This window comes from Scyliorhinus torazame, chromosome 13 (assembly GCF_047496885.1).
Source record: "Scyliorhinus torazame isolate Kashiwa2021f chromosome 13, sScyTor2.1, whole genome shotgun sequence".
Lineage (NCBI taxonomy): Eukaryota > Metazoa > Chordata > Chondrichthyes > Carcharhiniformes > Scyliorhinidae > Scyliorhinus > Scyliorhinus torazame.
This window is the reverse complement of record NC_092719.1, coordinates 146,634,478-146,659,674: the sequence shown is the minus strand read 5'-3', so window position 1 is coordinate 146,659,674 and position 25,197 is coordinate 146,634,478. Positions and strand designations below refer to the sequence as shown.

The 25,197-nt window shown below is 47.8% G+C and overlaps 1 protein-coding gene across 2 annotated transcripts in view; it reads right to left on the bottom strand.

Moving 5' to 3' along the window:
- The window catches only part of eif4e3 (eukaryotic translation initiation factor 4E family member 3), a 124,197-nt gene that overhangs the window by 9,004 nt on the left and 89,996 nt on the right, over positions 1 to 25,197 (bottom strand). For both annotated transcript variants that reach the window (XM_072472246.1, XM_072472247.1), the window contains 2 exons: positions 1,018 to 1,112; positions 851 to 911 (listed from right to left, as the gene is read on the bottom strand). In XM_072472246.1, coding sequence (XP_072328347.1) covers positions 851 to 911; positions 1,018 to 1,112 — 156 coding nt within the window. The remainder of the gene's footprint in view (positions 1 to 850; positions 912 to 1,017; positions 1,113 to 25,197) is intronic.

Below are 25,197 nucleotides of genomic sequence, written 5' to 3'. Positions count from 1 at the left end.
TGCTGTAATGGAAATTTCCAATTCAACATTGTCACGCCGTAATTACATCCTCATGCTGGTGGTGGCATTGTAATGCCTTAGTTTATAACCCCATCTGCTTAGCCAGTATTGCTGAAAGATTGCTGTGCAATTAATTGTATTTTTCTGCTTTCCACTGCATCTGCACATCCTGCTCCAATTTATCGCTCCTGCCCTAACCCATTTTCATCTTAATATTGGATTTCATCTTCACTTCATGTGTATAATGTCATAATAGTAATCTTTATTAGTGTCATAAGTAGGCTTACATTAATACTGCAATGAAGTTACTATGAAAATCCCCAGTCGCCACACTCCGACACCCGTTCGGGTACACGGAGAGAGAATTTAGGATGTCCAATTCACCTAACAAGCATGTCTTTCGGGGACTTGTGGGAGGAAACCAGAGCGCCCAGAGGAGACCCACAGACATGGGAAGAACATGCAGACTCCACACAAGATAGTGATCCAAGCTGGGAATCGAACCCAGGTCCCTGCTGCTGTGAAGCAACGGTGCTAGCCACTGTGCTACCATGCCGCCCATGTGGGAGATCAACTAGTATATTAATAAAAATGTTTGTGTCCATAAACTTCAATTCCTGTTATTATAATCGTTGGTCACAGTGCTGACACTTACTAGAGTAAAGTACTGTGTAAGAATGTTCAATTTAATCAGGAAAACAGTTGATGTAAACCTTTCCTCCAGGGTGACAATGCAGAATGGATTTTTGAAGTCAGTATCCTGAATGTTTAAAATAAAAACCTTAAAACCCCAAAATATTTGTGAGCATGGACAGCGCGCACACAATTTATTGTTTAAAAAAATACTTGCTGTATATTCTTTTGAGATTTTCATTTTCCACAATCCTCCTTTGGCATTACTCTCATCCTCCCTATGGAAACCAGTAAATACAAATTTAAAGTGCTGAAAAGTTGCTTCCTGACCATTCTGAACTCTACACTCCTTTTAGATATTTAATATCATACCCAGTCACTTACCACAATGGTCGTCTCTCTCCTCTCATTAAGTGGTAACTACATCGCAAGGGCAATCTGGTCACTGCAGGAATATTATTGTAGACACTCCAGAAGCTCTGGTGAGAGAAGCGGGAAATACAATGAGTTCAAAATAAAAGTTCACACAAGATAAACACAAAATTTGATTGGTAAATAACCTATATTTCCAAATTGCTTCTGAGCTTTTTGCCAAAATGAATTTTATATTGAGTCACATTTTAAAATAAATGATTAATTCATGAAACAAACATTTAATAGCACCATAAACATTCTGATGAACTTCCCATCTGCGGAAATTTGTATCTTTTAACTGTTTTTGAACAGAAACCATGTAAGCACTTTGCAATCTTAGCAGAATGCTTCTTCGATAGCCAAACAGAATTGATTTTCTGAAACTCATGTGCATACAATCTAAGCTCTGCAAGATCAATTTTAATTTTTTATATGCATTCAATTATATGATTGCTATTGCAATCTTAGTGCACAAATGAGAAAGTTGGTTAGAGGGCGTTCTGGGTAGAAGCTACGGGAAAATTGTTTACATTGGGCATTTAGCTGGAGTTTTAGTTTATTTGGTGTCACTGATGCTTAATATCAACTTCTGAAGGCAATGAAAACTCATGTCAGTCTTCATGCATTATTGCCCTCAATTTATTGCAACTTGAGCATGTGAAAATAAAATATTTCATATGCAAAGATGTGGTTAGGTGGATTGGTCATGCTAAATTGCACCTTACTGTCCAATGATGTGTAGGTTAGGTAGGGTTACAGGGATAGGGTGGGGGAGTGGGCCAAGGTACGGTGCTCTTTCGGAGGGTGCAGACTCAATGGCCAAATTACCTCCCTCTGCACTGTAGGGATTCTATGCTTCTGAAGGGTAATAAATCTGGTTCATTAGATATGAGCTCTTCCCACCGTTCCAATAACATAACATCCTCTCAGTCACCAATATTTATTCAATGATTTTTTTTTGCTGAGGTGATAATATTCTCACCGTTGTAAGTTGGTGAAGGGCTAAAACTCCTCTCTGGACTAGCGATTGTAGACCAGAGTCCTGGCTTTCAACTCTATTCAGTGTTGAAATTCAGCTGGATAATTAAGTTTGGTGGATGTGAGTGACCGTACATCCATGTATGTGGGAGCTGTGGGAGTACATAAATCATTTGCTTTCTAAGACTAACTTTGCTAATGTCTGGCATTAAAATGGTCCCTAAAAAATGGAAACAGCATTGATGCTGTGGCTTTTCAGACTTAGTAAGCCTACATATCCTTCTACTACTTCACATGATTAGTTAAGAAGAGTGTGAAGATATAAAAACAAATCATTAATATTTATTACTGCACCATTAGTTAAAGTTTCTGGAGAAGCTCCTGTTAAAATATTGCCTCTGTTGAGTACCGCACTGATCAAAACAGGTGGATCTCTGAAATTATCTTAATTAGATAGTGTTAATGGCCTCCAGGCCTTGCATTAGGAAGGGCAAATAAAAGTTCAGCCAATGACCCCATAAAAATGGTACTCATGCCAGTGTTGAGGCAGCACAGGATCAAGCCTTGCTGTGATGAGTCCTGTATTTTAGGCCAAAGGAAGCATGGTCATTTGACCAAAATAGTGTAAAGATGCCCCCACCCACAAAACAGTTGTCAGGAGCTTCAAGACAGGATGGAAGATAGATTACGGAAATACAAAAGTCGGATTCAAAGACTGAAGGATAGCAATAGTTTTGTCCTTTTTACTGCATCATCTTAAGTTTTGTCATTCACAAGAATATTAGAATTAAGAAAACTTCACGACATAAACTCTTGAAACAAATAATATATCTTTATAAATACTCATGCACAAATATTTGCTATATTGGGTACAGTTAAGTTAACCAATCACAATTTATACTGGTAAAGATGAGACTTGGTACAAAAAGTTGGAAACCATGGTAAAACAAAGTGATCTCTATGGATATGGAAACACAGATGAAGAAAGAGGGACACAGAAATGTTACAAGCCTTTAAAAGGTGTGCTTATATAGAAGTACCCAGGTTCCAATAACAGGAGAGTAATGAATACAAGTTTAAAAGCTTACTGACCGAGAGTGATGCTGAATCAAGACAAAGAAAAGGAAACTCTAATTTGTTAGTTATGTGAACAGACGAGACAGTTATCAGGTAGGCAAGGTGATCAGACTGGGAAAAAGGAAAAGACAAACGGAAACAGTTGTTCAAGCAACTGGGCAACATTACTCGTCAAACTGACAGCACTCACATTAACAGCAAGAATTATGATACTGGACCAGACACCCAGGTTTTTGGTAAAATTCTGTTAGGGAACAATAACTTAAACTAGACAAAATTTTGGATTCAAGGCACTGACTAAGAGAATAGAGCCATAAGATTCCATGGGTTTTGAACAAATAAAAGTAAATTTACTATACAAACTCAAATTTGCAATCTCCATGCTATGCTCGAACATTCAGGTTAGAGGCACATATGAATTAACAAGCAAACTGTGGTCAAACACACCACACAGCATCATAAATGGCAGATGTGACCAAGACAGATTCAATGGATTTCTCAACAACCCACCCAGATGTCGGTGAAGAATGAGTCAACCAATCTCATTGAATTCCAGTTTTCACCTTCGAAGATCTCGCTTTGCAATAATTTCTAACGGTTGCTCCAACTCGGATAGCGTGAACAACGGCCCACATCGCAGGGTTCAATCTCATTTCCGAGGATCTATTTCCCTAGATATCTAGAATGCACTCAAGCACCAACTCACAAGCACAACTTCAGCTCTTTGGCCGCGTACAAAATCAGCAACCTTCTCCTGAGCCCTTGTCGATCGCCAGGGTTTGTCTCTAGCGATCACCAATTAAAGTCTGCTAACCACAGCCCTTTTTCAGGATGGAGCCTCTTTCTTTGCTCCTCGTTCCCTTAATTGGGATCTCTCCTTGTCCCCTGCCTGGGACTCTTCTCTACTATGACGCTCAGTTCCATCTATTTATTTCCCCCTTTTTATGCAGTCACACCACTGTCAGGATGGCAGAGTACTGTAACTGCAGGATTGCACATTCGCCACCCCACTTGCAACCTGCATGTGCGTGAAATTCCGGACGCTTGTCAGTACTTGGAGCTTCCGGCTCCCGCTCTACATCTGATCACAGAATAGAATATTATTTTCAAGACATGAATCTTGTTCAAAGGAACTTGGATGTACTTGTACAGTAACACAAAGTTGGCACACAGGTACAGCTAACATAGAAGAAGGCTAAAAACATATTGACCTTGATTGCAAGGGCATTGGAGCTCAAGAATAAGGAAGCCTTGCCACCATTATTCAGGGTTTTAGTGAGACCATGCCTAGAGCTGTGTACAGTGTTAAGAACCCCACTAATGTTAAATGCGAGGATATCTAAAAACATAGAAGAGTAACTTGGAACACCATACATTTTAAATTTGGTATCAAATGGGAAAGATATACAAACCAGGGAGAAACAGTCCAGCCCTATTATGATCAATTAATAAAGAATATTTATTAACTTAAAAGAAAACAGACAAGGATTACAATACACCTCAACAGCACAGTTAACTACACTAAGGGCTACACACAAAGTATCTCATGAATTTACCCCCTCTTCCCAACTTCCCAAAGGGGGAAAACACCCCTTTTCCCAAATAACATCCAATGTTGTATAGCTAAATCCAGCAGATCGTTACCACTCACAGGTTATTTGTCCACATTTTGGAAAGCAGTCTTCAGTTTCAACAAAGAAATAATCTTCTATGTTGAGTTTTGGATTTTGATCAGCAGCCACTTGTACTGAGGAGAGCCTGCCTTCTCCAGCTGGGTGTGGCTATGATGGTAGCTGCCTCTGTGGTGTCCATTTCTCCAGTTATCTTGAAATGGATAGTTCATTTTTCCCCCCATTGATGTTATTCACCCTGTGGATCCGTGTTTTAGCATACAATTTCCTTATCTCTACTTTGATGACACCTCTTCTACAATGATAGAAAGAACAGTACAGCACACGAACAGGCCTAGTCCAAGTTAAAACCTTCTGCACTTCCACAGTCCCGTATCCCTATATTCCCATCCTATTCATGTATTTGTCAAGATGCCTCTTAAGCGTCATTATCGTATCTGCAGGCATCACCTCCCACAGCAGAGCGTTCCAGGCACTCACCACCCTCTGTGTAAAAAAAGTTGCCTTGCACATCTCTTCTAAACTTTGCCTCTCGCACGTTAAACCTATGACCCCTAGTAATTGACTTTTCCACCCTGGGATAAAGCGTTTTTAAATGTTCGAATGCAGTTTGGCAATCCTCCTCCATCCAGTTAAATTTCTTATTCTTCTTCAAGAGTTCCGTAAAGACGTACTACCAAACTGCAAAATTTCAACACAAACTTACGATAAAATCCACTCATTCCCAGAATTCGTAAAATCTCTTTTCTTGTTGTCGGTTCTGGAAATCCCAAATGATTTATATTTTTGCATATCGTGGAGCCATCTGATAATTTCCCATGACATTTCCTAACTATTAAAATTGAGCTTTCGCAAATTTGCTTTTTGCCAAATTCATGACTGGGTTAGCTTCTTTTAAGTGTTCAAACAGTTCTTTTTAGGTGTTGCAGATGTTTCTCCCAACTTCGACTAAACACCACTAAATTGTCAATGTACACCAAACAGTGACTCAGTCGCTGATAACTTTATTAATTAGTCTCTGAAATGTTGCTGTCTGTTTTCTTTTACGTTAATAAATATTCTTTATTAATTGATCATAATAAGGCTGGACTGTTTCTCCCTGGTTTGTAAATCTTTCCCATTTGATACCAAATTTAAAATGTATGGTGTTCCAAGTTCTTTATTCGGAATGGCATAGCTTTAAATTAATAAAGTCCATTTGGTGTCACAAATGCTGAAATGTCCATTACTCTTGGACAAAGGTACTTGCAATCGCTTTTTGCAATGAATTTTGGCTGTCCAATTCTTTCAATGCAATCCTCCAACTGTGGTATAGGAAATGAATCCCTCTTGGATGACAACATTCACTTTTGTGTAGTCCACACAATGCCTTGGTGTTCCATCTTCCTTTGGCACCATTACAATAGGTGAACTCCAGTCACGAGAACTCAATTCAATAATGTCATTTTGGAGCATATATTCAATTTCCTTCTACACTTGCGATAACTTTGCTGGATTTAACCTCGATGGATGTTGCTTTATTGGAGCTGACATGAAGTTTGACCCTTAATCCGACTGTATTTCTTTTGGTAAGCCATATCTATTAAAGAATTTGGTTAATTCCTCTGCCACTCTCTTGGCTGTAATGTTTCTTAAAGGCATGGCTTCAGAAAATCTAGTGAATATAGTTAATAGTGAATAGTTAACAAGTATTGATCTCCACTGCATTTTTGTGAGTGATCCAACGCTGTTAACTTTTCAGAGAACTTGATCTATCTGACAACTCTTGTACATTTAAATAATTTGCTATTATTTCAATTACCTCAGCTTTCTTAGTCCCTATAGGTAACCCTAATTGTAACATATTCCCAATTCCATCACCTTGGCTTTAGGTACACTTTTCAAACTTTCCAAGGTTACATTGTCTACTTCCAAACAAGTCTTAGCCACCACTGCACGAGTCATGTTGCAGTCACCTTATTCAAAATCAAATACCTCTCTCACTTGATTCAACACTTTCCTCGCTCTCATTACGTTTAAAGTCACAAATTCCCCTACTCTCATCGGACGAGCCCCCAATTTTGTTAAGAACCCAATGAAGTGCAAGAGTATCCCAAAACCCAGAAGGGTAATTGGAAACACTGGTTCTTAGTGGTGTATAATTTCCATTTTGTATAATGTGGGAAAGATATGCAAACTAGGAAGTAACAGTCCAGTCTTGTCGTGATCAATTAATAAAGAATGGGTGTAATTTAGTGGACCTAATAGCCACAGAAACAAATCCAATCATGACCTCTAAATATTGCGAGACACCAAAGACGGGATTTACGCTGGGGAGATTTCAGAACACGATCTTCCGACACCCTCCCCAATAACGCAACTAGGTTTACGCCCAGGAAAGACACGCACTTGATTAACATGAATTTGAATCTATTAGCATCTACTCAGTGGCTTAACATTGCATCTTCGAATCTTCCTAACAGACAGGACGGTACATCGGCACAATTTACTACTGCTTTTTAAAAATGGGAACCAGGCGCCAAGACTTCCAAGGAGGAGGAAGGAGTTGAACACCAATGTCTCTGAGTACCAGGGAGTCCAATGGGACAGAGGCCGCTGCGCAACTCGGGCGGAGGGGGGAGGTTTTGGGGGTGCTTGGGAGTGTGGGGTTGGGTCAGGAGGAGTGAGAGAAAGAGGAAGGCTGCAGTCAGGGGTATTAGGCTGTACTCGTGGCGCAGGGTGGGGTTCGTGGTTGGTGTCGGTGCCCCTGGAGTATGCTTTCAGTGTTGTGAGAGTATGCTGTCTGTGACAAGGGAGTCTGGGGTGGGGGCAGCTGCGGAGCACATGGGATGGGGGTTCGGTGTGATGAGAATCATGGAGCTAGGTGGATGAGACCCAAAAAGAAACAACACTGTACCAATCTGGGGGTGGGAGGGACTCAAGCCTATGGAATAGCTGTCCAGCAGGTTTAAGCGTTGAGACTTCACAAAAATGAGATTTCTGAATAATGCAGCCTGACTAAGATGGAAGCTTATTACCTCTGGCTCTCCCTGAAGCAGAAATAAATTGTGCCCTCTAACATTCCTGAAAATCATGCTTGTGACAGTAATTGGCCAACAAGAGTTAACCCATAGCAATGTCAGCTCCCCACAGTCTCAAAGTCCAGGAATGGGGGGAATCCACAGGGTTCAGGGCTCAGTGCTTGGTGGCACAGGATCGGAAGGCAATGGGGTAGCTTCTCTGCTGGGCCCCCAAGGTCTGGGAGTCAGGATCCAGAAGCCCCCACAAGGCAGACATAACTATCCAAATAACCTTGAGGGAGGAGCGACCCAGAGAGTAGGCTGCAGATGAGTTTGGGACTGGCTACTTCCGGATCATCAAGGTCAATGGATCTGGGGAGATAATGATGGTCAGCAGCTGTAACATCAACCTGACTCTCATCCCTCACAGGATTCGGAGCTGATCATTTGGAGGTAATGTAGCTAGTTATTTTATTAATAATCATTGCGCTGAAGGAGCACAGATTCCAGTAGCAACATGCGGTGGGTCCAAGGGAAGACCTTGCAGAATAAATCAAGGTGCTGCAGTGCAGGATCAGGGGCTGGAGGCCACACCAGCCATGCAGGGGGCACGAAGGCACCAAAGAAGACTGCTGTGTCCTCATGGAGCTATGCGACACCATCTGCTGTCGAAGGCTTTGCCTTACGAAGGAGACTCTGCGGCACTGTGCCATGTTCTTGTGGACTTGGCACTGCGTGGCAGCAGAGGACACCCGATTCCTGTGGCAGTCACGAAGGGTGATGACAACTAGCAATGAGGAATGGTCAGTGATGCTCCTCATCTGCTGTTTATGTCTGATTCCTGTTTGTCTGCTGTCAGCATGCTAATTTCCTGGCTCTTGCGAGTGAGGGTCAACCCTACATTCCTCTGTCCCCTTGCTTTAGAGGCGGATTAGGGGCAAGAGTGTAGGGTTGACTTCCGGGTGCGGCAATGACCAGCTAGGTCGCACGTTTCGGCAGCTCCCGGTGGAACGGACTTTTGGGCTCTTGATAGTAGCCCCAACGGCAATTTTAACGGCAAAAAACACTGTGCTGTAATCCAGAAGGGAATCCCCCCTGGACACGGATGGAAAAAAGAGAGGAAAGTGGCTGGACTGCGGTGGATCCTCTAGAGCAGCGGCCAGGAAGGCAGGCACAAAGCAAGATGGCGTCGGAAGGAGGCAGTTTAATATGGGGCCCTGACCAACAAGAGTTCCTGCGGCGTTGCGTGGAAGAACTCAAAAAGGAGACGAAGAAGGAGCTGTTGGCCCCGATATTACAAGCGATTGAGGGGCTAAAGGAGGAGCAAAAGACCCAGGAACAGGAGCTTCGGGTCGTGAAGGCAAAGGCTGCTGAGAATGAGGACGACATACAGGGCCTGGTGGTGAAAACGGAGATGCACGACGCACAACACAAAAGGTGTGTGGAAAGGCTGGAGGTGCTGGAGAATAATGCGAGGAGGAAGAATTTAAGGATTCTTGGTCTTCCCGAAGGTGTAGAAGGGGCGGACGTCGGGGCATATGTGAGCACGATGCTGCACTCGTTAATGGGATCGGAGGCCCCGACGGGTCCGCTGGAGGTGGAGGGAGCCTATCGAGTTATGGCGCGAAGACCGAGGGCTGGAGAAATTCCTCGAGCCATAGTGGTGAGATTTCGCCGATATAAGGACAGAGAGATGGTCCTCAGATGGGCAAAGAAAACTCGGAGCAGTAGGTGGGAGAATGCGGTGATCAGCGTATATCAAGGTTGGAGTGCGGAGGTGGCGAGAAGGAGGGCAAGCTTTAATCGGTCCAAGGCGGTGCTGCACAAACGGAAGATTAAATTTGGAATGCTGCAACCGGCAAGACTGTGGGTCACACATCAAGGGAAACACCACTACTTCGAAACGGCAGACGAGGCGTGGACATTTATTGTCGAGGAGAAACTGGAGTGAGCGGGCCATAAAAAGAACGTTTGGGACAAAGTGGGGGGGGGATGAATATGTGGGATGAAGGGGGAGAAAAGAGGGAAGAGATGACTTCCCAAGTTGTTAATCCTGCGACCCTGTAACTTTTCTCTCTTCCCCATGTCGTGGGGGAGGGAGGATGAGGAGCTGAGGGCGCCGGCCATTGAGGGCGGGGCCAAAAGGGAAGCGCGGGCTTTGTTCCCGCGCTATGGTAATCACGGCGGGAAAGGGAAGCAGAAAGGAGGGGGCCTCGCACAGTGTGAGCCGAGGTCGGCCAGAGTTTGCTGACTTCTGGGAGCAACATGGGGGGTGCAATTACGCTAGTTTGGGATCTAGCGGGGGGGGGGGGGGGGTTTAACTGGGTTGCTGCTGCTGGGGAGAAGGGGGAGATGGTCGGGGCGGGGGGGCGCCGCTTGGGGGAGATATGGCTACGTGGGAACCGGGTGAGGAGCTGGATTGAAAAAGGAGATGGCTAGTCGTCAAGGGGGGGGGGGGGGGTAAAGAGCCCCCCAACCCGGTTGATCACGTGGAATGTGAGAGGGCTGAATGGGCCGATTAAGAGGGCACGGGTACTCGCACACCTAAAGAAACTTAAGGCAGATGTGGTTATGCTTCAGGAGATGCATCTGAAGCTGATAGACCAGGTCAGACTACGCAAAGGATGGGTGGGGCAGGTGTTTCAATCGGGGCTAGACGCAAAAAACAGGGGGGTGGCCATACTAGTGGGGAAGCGGGTAATGTTTGAGGCAAAGACTATAGTGGCGGATAGTGGGGGTAGACACGTTATGGTGAGTGGCAAATTGCAAGGGGAGGCGGTGGTATTAGTGAACGTGTATGCCCCGAACTGGGATGATGCCAACTTTATGAACGTATGTTAGGACGCATCCCGGACCTAGAAGTGGGGAAGTTGGTAATGGGTGGAGATTTTAATACGGTGCTGGACCCAGGGCTGGACAGATCGAGGTCCAGGACCGGAAGGAGGCCGGCTGCAGCTAGGGTGCTTAAGGACTTTATGGAGCAGATGGGAGGAATAGACCCCTGGAGATTTAGTAGACCTAGGAGTAAGGAGTTTTCGTTTTTCTCCTATGTCCACAAAGTCTATTCACGAATAGATTTTTTTGTTTTGGGAAGGGCACTGATCCCAAAGGTGACGGGGACGGAGTACACGGCTATAGCCATTTCGGATCATGCTCCACATTGGGTGGACCTGGAGATAGGGAAGAAAAACAACAGCGTCCACCCTGGAGAATGGACATGGGATTATTGGCAGATGAGGGGGTGTGCTTAAGGGTGAGGGGGTGTATTGAAAGGTACTTGGAACTCAATGATAATGGGGAGGTACAGGTGGGAGTGGTCTGGGAGGCGCTGAAGGCAGTGGTTAGAGGGGAGCTGATATCTATTAGGGCACATAAAGGAAAGCAGGAGGGTAGGGAAAGGGAGCGTGTGTTGAAAGAACTTCTGAGGGTGGACAGACAATATGCGGAGGCACCGGGGGAGGGACTGTACAGGGAAAGGCAAAGGCTACATGTAGAATTTGACTTGTTGACTACGGGTAATGCAGAGGCACAATGGAGGAAGGCACAGGGTGTACAGTACGAATACGGGGAGAAGGCGAGCAGGTTGCTGGCCCACCAACTGAGGAAAAGGGGAGCAGCGAGGGAGATAGGGGGGGTGAGAGATGAGGAGGGAGAGATGGAGCGGGGGGGGGGGCGGAGAGAGTGAATGGAGTGTTCAAGGCATTTTACGAAAGATTATATGAAGCTCAGCCCCTGATGGGAAGGAGAGAATGATGTGCTTTCTGGATCAGCTGGAATTTCCTAAGGTGGAGGAGCAGGAGAGGATGGGACTGGGAGCACAGATTGAGACGGAGGAAGTGGTAAAAGGGATTGGGAGCATGCAGGCGGGGAAGGCCCCGGGACCAGACGGATTCCCAGTTGAATTCTATCGGAAATATATGGACTTGCTGGCCCCGCTATTGATGAGAACCTTTAATGAGGCGAGGGAAAGGGGGCAGCTGCCCCCGACTATGTCAGAGGCAACGATATCGCTTCTCCTAAAGAAGGAAAAAGACCCGCTGCAATGCGGGTCCTACAGGCCCATTTCCCTCCTGAATGTAGACGCTAAGCTTCTGGCCAAGGTAATGGCAATGAGGATAGAGGATTGTGTCCCGGGGGTGGTTCATGAGGACCAAACTGGGTTTGTGAAGGGGAGACAGCTGAATACAAATATACGGAGGCTGCTAGGGTTAATGATGATGCCCCCACCAGAGGGGGAAGGGGAGATAGTGGTGGCGATGGATGCCGAGAAAGCATTTGATAGAGTGGAGTGGGATTATTTGTGGGAGGTGCTGAGGAGATTTGGTTTTGGGGATGGGTATATCAGGTGGGTACAGTTGCTGTATAGGGCCCCAATGGCGAGCTTGGTCACGAATGGATGGGGGTCCGACTATTTTCGGCTCCATAGAGGGACGAAGCAGGGGTGTCGTCTGTCCCCGTTATTGTTTGCACTGGCGATTGAACCCCTGGCCATAGCATTGAGGGGTTCCAGGAAGTGGAGGGGAGTACTCAGGGGGGGAGAAGAACACCGGGTATCTCTGTATGCGGATGATTTGTTGCTATATGTGGCGGACTCGGCGGAGGGGATGCCAGAGATAATGCGGATACTTGGGGAGTTTGGGGATTTTTCAGGGTATAAACTGAACATGGGGAAAAGTGAGATAGAGGATTTACCGTTGAGGAAGGTAACAAGGGACGTCCGGTACTTGGGGATCCAGATAGCCAAGAATTGGGGTACATTACACAGGCTTAATTTAACGCGGTTGGTGGAACAGATGGAGGAGGACTTTAAGAGATGGGACATGGTGTCCCTGTCATTGGCAGGTAGGGTGCAGGCGGTTAAAATGGTGGTCCTCCCGAGATTCCTTTTTGTGTTTCAGTGCCTCCCGGTGGTGATCACGAAGGCTTTTTTCAAAAGAATCGAGAAGAGTATTATGAGTTTTGTGTGGGCTGGGAAGACCCAGAGAGTGAGGAGGGGATTCTTGCAGCGTAGTAGGGACAGGGGGCGGCTGGCACTACCGAGCCTAAGTGAGTACTACTGGGCCGCCAATGTTTCAATGGTGTGTAAGTGGATGGGAGAAGGGGAGGGAGCGGCGTGGAAGAGATTGGAGAGGGCGTCCTGCAGGGGGACTAGCCTACAAGCAATGGTGACGGCACCGTTGCCGTTCTCACCAAAGAAATACACCACAAGCCCGGTGGTGGTGGCTACATTGAAAATTTGGGGGCAGTGGAGACGGCATAGGGGAAGGACGGGAGCTTCGGTGCAGTCCCCGATAAGAAACAATCATAGGTTCGTTCTGGGGAGAATGGATGGGGGATTTGGAGCATGGCAAAGAGCTGGGGTAGTACAACTGAGAGATGTTTGTAGATGGGACATTTGCGAGTCTGGGAGCGCTGACGGAAAAATATGGGTTGCCCCAAGGGAATGCATTTCGGTACATGCAATTGAGGGCTTTTGCGAGGCAACAGGTGAGGGAATTCCCGCAGCTCCCGACGCAGGAGGTGCAGGATAGAGTGATCTCAGAGGCATGGGTGGGGGATGGTAGGGTGTCGGACATATACAGGGAAATGAGGGACGAGGGGAGATCATGGTAGATGAGCTGAAAGGGAAATGGGAAGAAGAACTGGGGGAGGAGATTGGGGAGGGCCTGTGGGCTGATGCCCTACGTAGGGTAAACTCATCGCCCTCGTGTGCCAGGCTAAGCCTGATACAATTTAAGGTGTTACACAGGGCGCATATGACTGGATCACAGCTTAGTAAATTTTTTGGGGTAGAGGATAGGTGTGCGAGATGCTCGAGAGGCCCAGCGAATCACACCCACATGTTCTGGTCATGCCCGGCACTACAGGGGTTCTGGGTGGGGGTGGCAAAGGTGCTTTCGAAGGTGGTGGGGGTCCGGGTCGAACCAAGCTGGGGGTTGGCTATATTTGGGGTTGCAGAAGAGCCGGGAGTGCAGGAGGCGAGAGAGGCTGACGTGTTGGCTTTTGCGTCCCTAGTAGCCCAGCGCAGGATATTGTTAATGTGGAAGGAAGCCAAACCCCCGGGTGTGGAGACCTGGATAAACGACATGGCAGGGTTTATAAAGTTAGAATGGATTAAGTTAATGTTAAGGGGTTCGGCTCAGGGGTTCACCAGGCGGTGGCAACCGTTCGTCGATTACCTCACAGAAAGATAGCGGGAATGGAAAAGAAGTAGACAACAGCAGCAACCCGGGGGGGGGGGGGGGGGGGGGGGGGGGAAAGGGATCGAATGGACTCTCAGAGATGTTATTGTATATGTATAATATGTATAGGTATTTGTTATAAGTAATTGTATATTGGATTGTTGGATTGTATTTTTGGAGAGTATTTATTTTGGACAAGGCAGTTGCCATTCAGTTTTGTTTTTGTTTATATATTATTTATTTATTTGTTTAAAACTGGCCACTGTTATTTACATTGCTTTATTGTTGTGTAAAAGAAACACTACGTACTGTTATGTTTGGCCAAAAATCTTGAATAAAATATATTTAAAAAAAAAAAAAGAGTGTAGGGTTAACAGAATCACGACCGAGTCCTATCACTGCGATTGAAACATTCGCTCTGAGAGAGCCTAACCACATGGTGGGCATGGAGGGCCAGTGAGAACCGCGGTGTACCTACCGATGGGGAGGACGCCATGCTATTGGGAGGTAGTTTAAAGATTCTGAGGCGCTAAAGAGGTGAGCAACAATAATATTTCAAGCAGTGACATATCAAAATGTGACAACTGATAATGTTCCTCAACCACTGGTGCCTAACCACCTGTACCCAGGCTGTGCCCCTACAGCTCGTTAGCCTTGCAAATCTTCCCACATCTAGGTGTGTTCCCAGAATGCACATCAGACGTGGAGGCGGCCGGCTGTCTTCTAAGCCTCGTTGCCGATCATGCCCTTGGCAGATGTCTTCTGGAGGGCCGTGTCTTACTTTCGTGTGGCAATGGTGTTGTAGTGTCATGCTGGTCAGTCCACTGTGCCAGAGTTGTGCCGGTCTCAAGAAAAGAGGATTCAGAATGGATCTCCTGCGTGGAAGGCCCCGGGCTGTGCTTCAGCAGATCCTCCTCCCTCCGGGTGCTCAACAGCCGCTGGGTTGCTCCATGGGACCGAGGGGCAGCTGGAGTGAATGCCAGAAGCCTCAATGTCATCTGGCGCTGCCAGTCCTTGAGGCCCACCATGGTCTGCACCATGCAGTTGATGCCCTCAGCCATGCTTCAGAATTTTCCCGCCATGGATCTGACCTTGAGCCCCTGGCTTTCCACTGTAGATGCCACCCTTGCAATGTTGGCCTGGGTGTCATGCATTGCCTGCGACAGAAGGCTTTCGGACTCCCTCATTTGTCCTTGCAGTCACAGGAATGTCACTGACACAGCCTCCTGGTACTCCTGGCTCTGCATTTGCATCTCAAGCAGCTGAGGGACGAACGTGTTCAGAGGCATAGCATTGGCTGGGCCCAGCCGAGTCCTGAGATCTAGTAGACCTCCGACTGTCTGTTCCCTGGGACACTCCTGCATCCATCTGATGTGCATTAGATGCTGTGGGGTGCTCACCAGATAGTGACCCATAAGCCTGACCTGCTAAGATCGTCCACCAGAGGGATGAATTCTCTGCGCTAGTGGATGGTGCGGGTGATGCCGTGACACCTCTGCACTGAACTCATCTGACATTTCCACCGAAGTCTTGTCAGGTGAACGGTGGGACACTGCTGGTGGGTGGACAGGCCAGGATGATTCATTTGGATGAACATGTAGGGGCTCCTCCGTTTTCTCTCACAGGCCCACCTGTGAGAGGTGGAGGCCCACTCCTGCTTCTCCCTGCGAACTCCAGGGCACTCTCCTCAAAAAGAGCAACTTTAGCTCGGGTATCCCACCGCCAGTCTTCTCTCGCTCACAGCAGTCATGGGCAAGTTTATTCTGCAGGAACAAAATGGGAATGATGTGAGTGGCCGCCTTGTGGGTTAGATGTCGATGATACCTGGTATTTGTGGGCACTGCGAAAGCAGGCAAGGGTTCTGAAGAGGATTGCCAGGAGGGGTATAAGGAAGCTTGCGGCAGATGAGGTGCTAGGGCCCTGCTAGGAGACAGTTTATGGGATCGAGATGACATTCCGAGGGGTAATAGCAAGGTGGAGTGCAGAGAGGAGACAGGGGGCATTTCTGGCATAATGGAGGTCATTCATCTTCTTGCAGCATTGCACCCTCACCCTCTTGTGCAGGCTGCTGGCACTGACCAGTGCTGCCACTATCTCCTAGGTGGGATTCATTATCTTGCTGGAGGGTCTCCTGCCGGCTGAGGTATATTGCTGCCCGTCGCTCCTCAACAGCATCCAGCATACAAGTGAGAGACCCTTCCGTGAATGGAGGAGCAGGCTTCCTTACTGCCATCCTCCTGAAAGCAAGTGCTGTGTAGCAGTTTAAATGCAGCTTGATTTAAGTGCTCAGATGACCCCTGGGATGGGCGAATCAGATGCTTTGCCCCTCGGTGCCTAACAATTGCGGTCCAGTTCGCGCTGGCAGGAATCAAACCGGTTTACGCACCAAGATTGACACTTTGCCATTTTTTGGGAAAACGTCACCAAATATTTCTTAAATGAAAACACACAACATGAAGGGCTATAATATACTACATAGTACACTTAACTGCACTATTGGCTATATACACACAGTATCTCATGAAGGTACCCTTTGACTTCCGGTGGCAGCCATGGAGTGAGTGGTTGCAAATTTGGTAGCTCCCGCTCAAGGTGGAATTTTTAGATCCTTTCCGCCTGAGGGGTGAAATCTTGGACGGAAAGAGGTGTAGTGCCAGGAGCAGGTGTAAATCCTCTGGTGTGGCTGATGGATGGATCCAGAATGGGTTGAGAAGATAGGGGGTGCTGTTGGAGCCGGAGAATCTTCGTGGTGCGCCACAGGATAGGATGGCGGGGGACAAAGGGCTTGTTCTGCCTGCCAAGTGGTCAACGGAGCAGCTGGTTGACTTTTTAAATGCTAAGTTCAGTCAGCTGAGGAGGGAGGCCCTGGCCAAGGTGGTGGAGCCACTCAAACAGGTATTGAGAGAGCAGAGCAGAGGCAGGGGTTCCAGGGCCGGGTGATTCAGAAAGTGGAGGCGGCGGTGGGAGAGCATGAGGAACAGCTGGCCTCGTTAGCGACGGATCTGGAAAACCGCCAGAAGGCAAAACTTGAGGAACACGGGGATGCCCAAAGGCATCGAGGGAGCGGACGGCAGAAAGTATGTGGCCAAAATGTTGGAGAAGCTGATGGAGGAAGAGGGCCTTCGACCGGCCTCTGGAGGTCAACCGAGCGCATAGGATGCTGATGAGGAGGCTGCAGGTGGGTGAGCCGCGGAGAGATGGTGATGTGTTGCACCACTTCTTGGACAAAGAAGATTGTTTGATGGGTGAGACAGACGAGGAAGTGAACCTGGGAAGGGAACGAGCTGCAAGTGTATCAGGATTTGGGTGCAGATCTGGCGAAGAGAAGACCATAAGTCATAGGCGCAGAATTAGGCCACTTGGCCCATCATGTCTGCTCCGCCATTTAATCATGGCTGATTTTTCTCATCCCCATTCTCCTGCCTTCTCCCCATAACCCCTGATCCCCTTATTAATCAAAAACCTATCTATCTCTGTCTTAAAGACGCTCAGTGATTTGGCCTCTACAGCCTTCTGCGGCAGAGTTCTACAGATTCACCACCCTTTGGCTTAAGAAATTCCTCCTCATCTCAGTTTTAAAGGATCGTCCCTTTAGTCTGTGATGATGTCCTCTGGTTCTAGTTTTTCCTACAAGTGGAAACATCCTCTCCATGTCCACTCTATCCAAGCCTCGCAGTATCCTGTAAGTTTCAATAAGATCCCCCCATATCCTCTAAACTCCAATGAGTACAGACCCAGAGTCCGCAAATGTTCCTCATACAACAAGTTCTTCATTCCAGTGATCATTGTTGTGAACCTCCTCTGGACCCTTTCCAAGGCCAGCACACCCTTCCTTAGATACGGGGCCCAAAACTGCTCACACTACTCCAAATGGGGTCTGACCAGAGCCTTATACAGCCTCAGAAGTACCTCCCTGGTCTTGTATTCTAGCCCTCAACATGATGCTAACATTGCATTTGCCTTCTTAACTGCCAACTGAACCTGCACGTTAACCGTAAGAGAATGGTGAACAAGGACTCCCAAGTCCCTTTGTGCTTCTGATTTCCTAAGCATTTCCCCATTTAGAAAATAGTTTACGCCTAAATTCCTCCTTCCAAAACTTATAACCTCACACTTTTCCACATTGTATTTCATTTGGCACTTCATTGCCCACTCTCCTACCTTGTCCAAATCCTTCTGCAGCTCCCCTTGCTTCCTCAATACTACCTGTCCCTCTACAGATCTTTGTACCACCTGCAAACGTAGTAACAGTGCCTTCAGTTCCTTCTTCCAGATCATTAATGTATATCATGAGAAGTTGTGGTCCCAGCACAGACCCACGAGGCACACTACTAGTCACCAGCTGCCACCCTGAAAAAGACCCCTTCATCCCCACTCTCTGCCTTCGGCCAATCAGTCAATCCTCTATCCATGCCAGGATCTTACCCGTAACACCATGGGCTTTTAACTTATTTAACAGTATCCTATGCAGCACCTTGTCAAAGGCCTTCTGGAAATCTAAATAAATCACGTCCACTGGTTCTCCTTTGTCTAAACTCCTGGTTACCTCCTCAATGAACTCTAATAGATTTGTCAGACACAATCTCCCTTTGACAAAGTCGTGCTGACTCAGTCCTATTTTACCATGCACTTCCAAGTACTTTGCGATCTCATCTTTAATAACAGACTCTAAAATCTTACCAATGACCAAAGTCAGGCAAACCGGCCTATAATTTCCCATCTTCTGCCTCCCTCCCTTCTTAAACAGTGGTGTTACATTAGCCACTTTCCAGTCCTTTGGGACCCTTCCTGCCTCCAGAAAGATCATCACCAACGCCGTCACAATTTCCTCAGCTATCTCTTTTAGGACCCTGGGTGGAGTCCATCCGGTCCAGTGACTTATCCACCTTCAGACCTTTCAGTTTCCCCAGAACCTTTTCCTTAGTAATGGTCACTGCACTCACCTCTGCCCCCTGGTTCTCCTGGAGCTCTGGCATCCCACTGGTGTCTTCCACCATGAAGACTGACCACAAAGTAACTATTCAGTTCATCTGCTATTTCTTGGTTTCCTATTATTACTTCTCCAGCCACATTTTTCAGTGGTCCAATGTCTATTTTTGCCTCTCTCACCTTTTACATATTGAAAAAAACTCTTCCTATCTTCCTTTATATTACTAGCTAGTTTGCACTCATACTTTATCTTCATCCTCCTTATTGCTTTTTTAGTTGTCCTCTGCTCGCTTTTAAAGGCTTCCCAATCCTCTGGCTTCCCACTGATTCTCGCCACTTTGTATGCTTTTTCTTCAGCTTTTATGCCGTCCTTGACATCCCTCATCAGCCATGGATGCCTTGTTCTCCCTTTAGCATGTTTCCTCCTCCTTGGGATGAATTTCTGTTGTGCCTCCCTAATAACTCCCCAAAACTCCTGGTTTAATCAGGTCAAGGCTGCCCTCTTCAAGAAGGGGGTGAAGTTTGCAATGCTGTACCCGGCCCACCTCTGGGTGACTTTCCAGAATCGAGAATAATATTTTGGTACGCCAGGAGGCGGTGATGGAGTTTCTGAGGGACAATGGACTGGCAGGAGAAGGAGGATATTGAACTTTTCAGGAGTTGAGAGAAGGTTTTTGTTTTGTCCTTGGGAAACTTTTTCCCCTTTGAAATGGCTTGGTGCGTTTGGTGGCGTGGTGTTTGGGAAGCATCAAGGGCGAGTGCACCTTTTTCTGTTTCTTTGTTTCTTGGTGGTGTGTGGACAGGGTGGGGGAAAGAGGGTTGGAGGTCTTGGGCAGGGATTGCCATGCTAGCTGAACAGACTAGTTAACGAGAGCGCAGTGAGGTGGTCAGGAGGTAGCGCAGGGGAGGGGGATGGGGCTGTTTTGTTCGGGAGAGGGTCAAGTTCGTGCTGAGGGCGTCAGTTGTAGCATGAATGGTACGTCTTTCCCACCCTGCTCTTTTTTTCCCTGCAGTCGGTCCTTCTCCCTCAGGTAAGTCTCCTGGAAGAAGACTATGTCACAGTTTTCATACTTCTCCAATGGGCGAAGACTCTGGATCATTTCACTGGGCCATTAAGTCCCCCGATGTTCCAGGTAACTATTCTGTCCCCCCTCCTCCTGCAGGATCAACCATACCTTGCAGTTGTGTCCCTGCACTCCAGGGTTTCCCTTTGTTAGGGGCCATCTAAGATGGCTGTGGTTACCATTCTCACCATGTGGCTATGCCCCTATACTCCGGGATTTCCCTTTGTCCAGGGGCCACCCAAGATGGTCACCATCTATGTGTACGCCTCATGGATGTGCCCCTGCAGCCCGCAGTTTCCCTTTGTTTGAGGGCCCCACAAAGTGGCTGTTTGCAGTGCCTTTGTTTTCCTTGCTGCCATGTGCGATCTGTAGTAGTCAGCCCAGTGCCCCCACCCTTCCCCTTTGGCATGATTCCTCCCCTCCTCCACCCCCGAGTCCCCTTCCCAGCCTTTCCCCCTCCGTTTACCCCCCACCGCCCTCTGATCCAGTGTATTCTCTCCTCTGGTCGCCAAGCACCCTCTCCCTGTCGGGGGCTGTGCTACCAGTCTTGTGTAGTCGGGACCTCATCGCCTCGCGTGTTCACCATCGCCTCAGTCTTTATCTCCAGGCTTTGACTGCCTCTGTCGTCTCCTCAGTTTGTCGTTGCTTGGCATGTTTCTTTTGTTGTGGTGGCGTTGGTGGAGGGTGGTGTTTTTTCCCTGGGTCGAGTGGGCTATTTTAGGTTAAAAGTGCAGAATTTTGAGTTTCCGGGAGGAGAGCCACCTTTTGCGCATCCGCTCAGCACATCCCCGTCACTGGAAGACTGGCCCGCCTTCTCAACCTTGCCCCTCGCCTGAGGTGTGGTGACTCTCAGGTTAAACCACTACCAGTCAACTCTCCAAGTGGAGAGTAGCCTATGATCCTCTGGGACTGTGGTGACATTTTACATTGTTCTTTTGCTCAATATATTGAAGGCTGAGATATATTTTGGGTCTCTTCAGGGATATGACTGTTGATCAGCCATGATCATATTGAATAGCGGTGCAAGCTCAAGGGACCATATGGTCTACTTCTGCTTTTTTTGTTCATATGTAGAAAAGTATATTATGGGCCACACTAGGGCACAGTCATCTAACTTCAAGAAGGCCTCAAGAGTTTTGAGCCACCTTCATTACGAGATGCCACCAAAATAGTTTCTAATGGTTTAACATATAATACAAAATAAAATCTACGAACTGGTCTGTTGATCGAAATGAGAATTGAATTTAATTGAAAATCAATGTTACGATATTCTTGATTGTTGCAGCAATGTCCGACATATATGCTAATTTAACCAGCCCCAATAAAATGGTCACCTGTCAAATGCAGCAACAGAGCACAAACAATGGAACTGGAACTAGAACTTACTGAAGAAGCCAGGTCACGGCCAGCCAACTGTACAGGCTGTATTCGCTGTTACATAAACATAAGGTGCAGCATTTTACAAGATATCTTCAAGAGCACCGTGGTGCAGACGGCAAAAATATTATTGCGTTACAATACTAGTCATGCTTTAGTAATTACTGCTACAGACAGATAAATGGTTTGTCAACTATTTGAACAGCTGAAGGGTAGTCTCCAAGCCATAATTTTAAAGCCTGTGGTGCGAATTCTCCGGCAGTTGGGGATTTTGTTTCCCGCTAGCTGTGTACTCCCGTCCACGGGTTTCCCACTCACATGGGGGTGGTTTCAATGGGAAATTCCATTGACAAGCGGTGGGAACAGAGAATCCCGCCGCTAGCGAAAGGCGTGTCACTGAGAAACACGCGGCTGGGGGACAAGTGATTCCGGCCAATGCGAAGAGTTCAATAAATATGACAATTCCAGGGACAGAGCAAGTGGCAAAATCAGCATAATTGTTCTCATGTCAAATCCACCCTACTAGACTCATGAGTAAATATGAAGACAATTTACCTTCCGCAGTTCTATTCATCTCAAACTTATAATTTTTCCAATCCATTACTTTGGTCTTCGTCTTACTTATGTCTCTCACAATCATTGTTTTGAAACTTACTACACTGTGATCGTTGCTACCCAGATGTCCCCCCATGCTTATTTCTCTTATCAGCTCTCTTCAATTTTCATTACTAGAGTCAGAAATGATTGCTCTCCTGTTGGGTTTCTTAAACACTGGCCGTGATCAAATGGCCTCGTCTCACCCGACTCGGTGATATGACGAGCCCGGTAGATCTCGCGAGAGGGAGCAGCGGGAATCTGAGGCCGAGAGCCAGACTAAGCTCAGCGCTGTCAATTAGCCAGTGTGCTTGAAAGTGGGTACGGACTTCCGGTGGAGGCCATGAGTTGAGCGGTCTCACAAAGATGACTCTGGTCTAGAAACCTTGGCTAAGGCCTTTTAACCCCAACAAATGAGCACCAAAAGTATGAAAAAACTTCCAAATCAACCCATCGACCACAATGCCGTCCAAAGAGCCGAGGAACCAGCAATCTAGCCGAAAAACTTCCAGGAGGAGATGAAAACTTCAGTCCCAGAGCAAGGGAGCACGTGGGGCAGCAAGGAACCAACGACGGACAGTCCCAAAGACTTTGCTACACAGAACCAGGCGCTGATGGAGAAAATGATGGGTTTCATCACCTCCGAGCTCCAGAAGCTTAGAGAAGCAATGAAGGAAGCCCTCATGGCTGCCTTGGGGTTGGCAGTTGAAGCCGCGACAGCCCCCAAGGAGGCCGTGAGCAAAATGAAACGGAGGCGTGAGGCCCAAGGGGCAATGACACAGGACCTCGAAAAAGCCGCCACTGACCAGGGGGATTGGATCACAGCGTTCAAAGCAGAGGTGGCGAGGCTGATCAACACACAGAAAGGGCAGAAGGAGAAAATCAATGACCAGGAGAACCGATCACATCGGGAAAACCTGCGGGTCATGGGGCTGCCAGAGCGCACGGAGGGGAGGAACCCGACGGAGTATGCGGCAGCGATGCTCGGGAAGCTGGTTGGAGGAGGGCGTTGCCAAGCCCCCGGAGGTAGTCCTGCCCACAGGTCGCTTAGTCAGCCACAGCGGGCGATGATTGTGAGGCTTCACTGGTACCAGGATAAGGAGCCGCTCCAGAGATGGGTGAAACGCGTGAAGGCGTGTAAGTGGAGAAACACATTCCATCCGCTTATACCAGGACATTGGGGCAGACCTAGCAATGCACCGGGAAGAATTCAACAGAGCTAAATCTGCATTGTACAAAAGCAAGGTGCAGTTTGGCATGCTCTACCCCGCCAATCTTTAGGTCACCTTTCAGGGTAAGGAGTACTACTTTGACGGCCCAGAGGCCAACAAGTTGTGCAGAAACACAACTGGGCAAATAACAGTAGAGGGCAATGAATGAAGCATGGGATCCAAGAGGGGCAGGTGCAAATACATGCAGGGAGGGGGCGGAATCTCACGGGGTTATTTGGGGAGTCTGTCCTTCGAGGGGAGCCATTACACTCGCGAATAGGTTGGTGTACAGAAATATAGTGAAGGAGGAGGCCGCAGCACACAACCCGGGAAGGAGTGCCTGGCAGGAGGGGAGGAAAAAAAAAAGTTCAGGGGAAACAAAAAGTAAGAAAGGGGAAGGAGGGGCGCTAAAGCCAGGGGAGGGGGGAAAATCTCACAGGTTGGGGGGGGGGGGGGGAAAAGAGGATTGATATGCCTTCAATAAGCACACGACGAGTGATGAATGTAACTGAGGCTTTAATACACTAAACAGCTAGCCTCCTGGCCTCTGGTCCCGAACTGGGGCGGAGGCGGAGACGAGCCACCTTTATACATGAGCCCGGGGGGAGGAGCCACAGGCGGAGCCAGCCGGGACAAGCCCAGGCATGTACAACACAACACAGTGGTTTACCGCATTCAACCGCTGTTTAAAAAAAGAGTCCGGCGGGGGTGAAGTGGTCTTAAAGGTCAAGTCTGTCGGGGGCCTTGACCTTCCGCCATGATCGCCTCAGTCCCAGCTGTGGTGTGGGCACCGGTGTCGAGACCTGCGTGTCCGGCAGCGTGTTGTCCTCTTCTTCACCCAGTTGTTGAGTCTGTGAAGGGGGGGGGGGGGGGGCAGATGTGGGGGTAATGGTTGCCGGTGGGCCTGCGGATGCTAGTTCCTGAGGTAGGTGGGCAGGGGTGGGGAAAGATGGTGCAGGGTCAGGGGTGGTGGTGGTCGTTGGGGAGCCTGCTGGTGCCAAATCCCGAAGGGAGACTGTGTCCTGTCGCCCGTCCTGGTGTGCCACGTAGGCATATTGTGGATTGGCATGGAGGAGCAGGATTTTCTCGACGACGGGTCGGATTTATGGCTCCTCGCATGCTTCCTGAGGACGGGCCCTGAGACTGCCAGCCAGGATGGGAGAGAGACCCAGGAGGTTACATAGAACATAGAACGTAACAGCGCAGTACAGGCCCTTCGGCCCACGATGTTGCACCGAAACAAAAGCCATCTAACCTACACTATGCCATTATCATCCATATGCTTATCCAATAAACTTTTCAATGCCCTCAATGTTGCCGAGTTCACTACTGTTGCAGGTAGGGCATTCCACGGCCTCACCACTCTTTGCGTAAAGAACCTACCTCTGTCCTATATCTATTACCCCTCAGTTTAAAGCTATGTCCCCTCGTGCCAGCCATTTCCATCCGCGGGAGAAGGCTCTCACTGTCCACCCTATCTAACCCCCTGATCATTTTGTATATTAAGTCTCCTCTTAACCTTCTTCTCTCCAACGAAAACAACCTCAAGTCCATCAGCCTTTCCTCATAAGATTTTCCCTCCATACCAGGCAACATCCTGGTAAATCGCCTCTGCACCCGCTCCAAAGCCTCCACGTCCTTCCTATAATGCGGTGACCAGAACTGTACGCAATACTCCAAATGCGGCCATACCAGAGTTTTGTACAGCTGCAACATGACCTCCTGACTCCGGAACTCAATCCCTCTACCAATAAAGGCCAACACTCCATAGGCCTTCTTCACAACCCTATCAACCTGGGTGGCAACTTTCAGGGATCTATGTACATGGACACCTAAATCCCTCTGTTCATCCACACTTCCAAGAACTTTACCATTAGCCAAATATTCCGCATTCCTTCCAAAGTGAATCACCTTACACTTCTCTACATTAAACTCCATTTGCCACCTCTCAGCCCAGCTCTGCAGCTCATCTATGTCCCTCTGTAATCTGCTACATCCTTCCGCACTGTCGGCAACACCACCGACTTTAGTGTCGGCTGCAAATTTACTCACCCACCCTTCTGCACCTTCCTCTAGGTCATTGATAAAAATGACAAACAGCAACGGCC